Raw genomic sequence first — 3383 nt, forward strand, 5'->3', positions numbered from 1 at the left:
TGGAAATTTATTATTTCTTTTCTCTACAATAACCCATTGTACATCTAAGTATTGAAAAATGTTCCCAAAGAAGTTTTTGTTTGTTTGTTTGTTTATTTTTTGTCAGAGTATCTACATTGGTCTACCTGAAACTACAGTCATATGACTTCTAGAAATGGAAAAGATCTCAGAAATTGTTCAAAATTGAGGAATCCACAAAGAACATGAAATGTAGCAGCCTGTGTCAAGGCCATTTATCTCTTTTCCACAGTGTCAGGAACCATGAATATATCAGGAGGAAACAGCGTGACTGAGTTCATCCTTCTGAGCTTTCCTTGCCCCAGGGACATACAGATCCTGCTCTTTGGGATATTCTCTCTGGCCTACATCTTGACCTTAATGGGGAATGGGTCCATAATCTGTGCAGTGAGGTTGGATCACCACCTCCACACCCCCATGTACTTCCTACTGGCCAACTTCTCCTTCTTGGAAATCTGCTACATCAATACCACGGTTCCTAACATGTTGGCCAACTTCCTCTCTGAGACCAAAACCATCTCCTTCATTGCCTGCTTTGTCCAGTTCTATTTCTTCTTTTCCACAGGTGCCACTGAGACCTTCTTCCTATCCCTTATGGCTTTTGATAGGTACTTGGCCATTTGTCAGCCTCTGCACTACCCCACAATCATGACAGGACATTTTTGCATCAAATTGGTATTCCTTTGCTGGGTGAGTGGCTTTCTCTACTTCCCAGTCCCTATTTGCTTCATGACTCAATTACCTTTCTGTGGTCCAAATATCATTGATCACTTTGTCTGTGACCCAGGACCCTTGCTGGCTCTGTCTTGTGCCCCTACCCCAGGGATTGAACTCTCTTATTCTATCCTAAACTGTCTACTCATCTTTGTCACCTTCCCATTCATCCTTGGATCCTACACGCTAGTAATCAGAGCTGTCTTGAATGTTCCTTCTGCAGCTGGCCGGAAGAAGGCCTTCTCCACATGTGGTTCCCATCTAATTGTGGTCTCTCTGTTCTATGGGACCCTCATGGTCATGTACATCAGCCCGAATTCTGGAAATTCATCTGGTTCACAGAAAATTTTTACTTTATTTTACTCAGTAGTGACCCCACTGGTGAATCCCTTGATCTACAGTCTGCGTAACAAGGAAATGAAGACTGCTCTAAGAAAAGTCCAGATGAGCATAAAAACCATCCATAGAAGATAAAGATCATTAGTGGACTTCCTTAAGAGTCTTTATTTGATCTATTGTCCTGTCTCCAATCAGGTTCTATCACTTCCTCAAAAACACCGGTGAACTCAAGATTTATTACTTCATAAGATCAGTCTCTGACCCATCAGGTTAGGGTGGCATAGTGGATAAACAGGTTAAACAGGATAAACAGGATGAACTAGACTAGGTAATAAAGAACTGAATTTAAATCCTACTTCTAAAACTTACTAGCTATGTGACCCTTGGAAAGTCTTTTAACCTTCTTGGGCCTAGATTTCTTCATCTGCAAAAATAAGTGACAGCCTTAATGACTTCCACCTCAAAATCTATTATCCTAAGTCAAACCAGACTAGCTCAAAATTAAATTAATTTTACTGCACTCTGACCATTTGTACTTGGCTATCTTTCTGTCCATATTTACCTGCCTTGCCTTCTAATTACTACCTATGCCTGAACCTATTCCTGGCCTTCCTGAATTGCTAACCACCCCCTACCAACTCCTGATGTCATTTTTTTTAAAAATCAGGTACACATTACATATCAAAATCTGATGATTCTCCATCTATTACTGCCTTCTTCTCAGTACTTAATGTTAGCAGATTCTAAAAGAGTCTAAGTGAGAATATACAAGCAAAGCCGTGCACTGAATTTCTAAACAATTCAAGGCAATTTCTATGTGTGAAAAGAGGTGGGCACACTGGTAGAATAAAAAGTCATACTTGTGCTATCCAGTGGTTCCACTACACTGCTCTCCCTGTTTTATTAACAATAGTTGACACTGAGCCTAAACCTTCCTATTATAAATTATAATTAGTAGGATTCATTGATATAAAGGTATTGTGGCATAGTGGATAGAGAGCTGGTCTTGAAGCTAGGAAGACCTGAGTTTAAGACCTACCTCTAATACATACTGTCTGTACATGCCTGGCCTGTCATTTAATCTCCCAGTTATCTAGGAAACTCTCTAAGGCTATAGGTGATAGAGAAAGTGCCAACCAGCAATTACAGAAAGTTTCCTCACCCCAAAGTTCCTTAAACAAATGAAATCACAAATTTAGAGTCTATGACTGTCGTTGATAAACTTCCAGAGCATATATAGAGTGAATATAGTGTGTCTGAAATTGATCAGAATCCAAAAGTCCATATTTTTACTCTTTCACTAGCTGATTGTTTTTCTTATTAACAATTCCATTTTCTCCCTTCCATCTCCTCCCCGTGAAAAATGAAAAAAAGAAAACCAAAACCCTTAAAAATTATGCACATTCAGGCAAAACTAATTCCCACATTGTTCATATCCAAAAATTTGATATTTCATTCTGCACCCTATACGCACTGTTCCTCTAGTAGGAAATAAGTGGCATGTTCATCATTGGTCCTGTGAAATTGTGGGTGCCAATTGCATTGATAAGAGTCTTTAAGTCTTTCAAATTTGTTTGTTGTTACCATATTCCACTATTAATTTTCTACCATTTCTGCTCACTTCAATCTGAATCAGTTCATACAAATCTTCTGAGATTTCTTTGAAACCATTTCATTCATCATTTCTTATGACAAAATATACTCCATTAAATGACTATATCAGAATTTTTCAGCCATTGTTCAGTGATGGGCATCTACTTAATTTCTTATTCTTTAATTCTATGAGAAGAACTACTATAAACATTTTTGGACATCTGGACCTTGTTTCCTCTTTCTTTGGTTTCTTTAGAGTATAGACTTAATAAGGTATGCCCAATTTAGTTATCTTTTGGGAATAGTTCCAGATTGCTTTCCAGAATAGGTGGACCAATTTAAAGCTCTACCAACATTGCAATAAATGTACCTATTTTCCCAAGTTTATTCAGTATTTGCCATTTTTTGTCAGATTTATTTGGCTGGTATTTAAGAATTGAAGAGATTATGCAAAAAAGATAGGTTACTCACACATTAAATGATTACATGGTTTCAAGAAGTTTCTTTCTCTGTACTTGGCCCCAGTTTCCCTGTTTATAGAAAGAAGTCTACCCTATCAAAAAATGACCATTTCTGGTGACTGTGAGAGATTATCTCAGGTGGGAAAGTTCTTTTAAGTAAAGATGTTTCAAATAAAATTAATATTGCAGTACCCTGGAATGGTGTCTTTAGGATTTGTTTCATAACTGAGGAAATCTAAGACAAAAGCACATAGTCCA

At 37.8% G+C, this 3383-nt stretch overlaps 1 protein-coding gene across 1 annotated transcript; it reads left to right on the forward strand.

Moving 5' to 3' along the window:
- Nucleotides 1-261: 261 nt before the first annotated feature.
- LOC100616733 (olfactory receptor 11H6-like) lies at nt 262-1206 on the forward strand. Its single transcript, XM_007480119.2, has one exon. It carries the CDS (start codon nt 262-264, stop codon nt 1204-1206), a length of 945 nt encoding a protein of 314 aa, XP_007480181.1.
- Nucleotides 1207-3383: the final 2177 nt, after the last annotated feature.

The sequence above is a fragment of the Monodelphis domestica genome, chromosome 1 (genome assembly GCF_027887165.1).
Source record: "Monodelphis domestica isolate mMonDom1 chromosome 1, mMonDom1.pri, whole genome shotgun sequence".
NCBI classification, from domain to species: Eukaryota; Metazoa; Chordata; class Mammalia; order Didelphimorphia; family Didelphidae; genus Monodelphis; species Monodelphis domestica.

Coding starts and splice junctions, on each gene's coding strand:
- LOC100616733 (XM_007480119.2), top strand. CDS start 262: ATGAATATATCAGGAGGAAACAGCGTGACTGAGTTCATCCTTCTGAGC.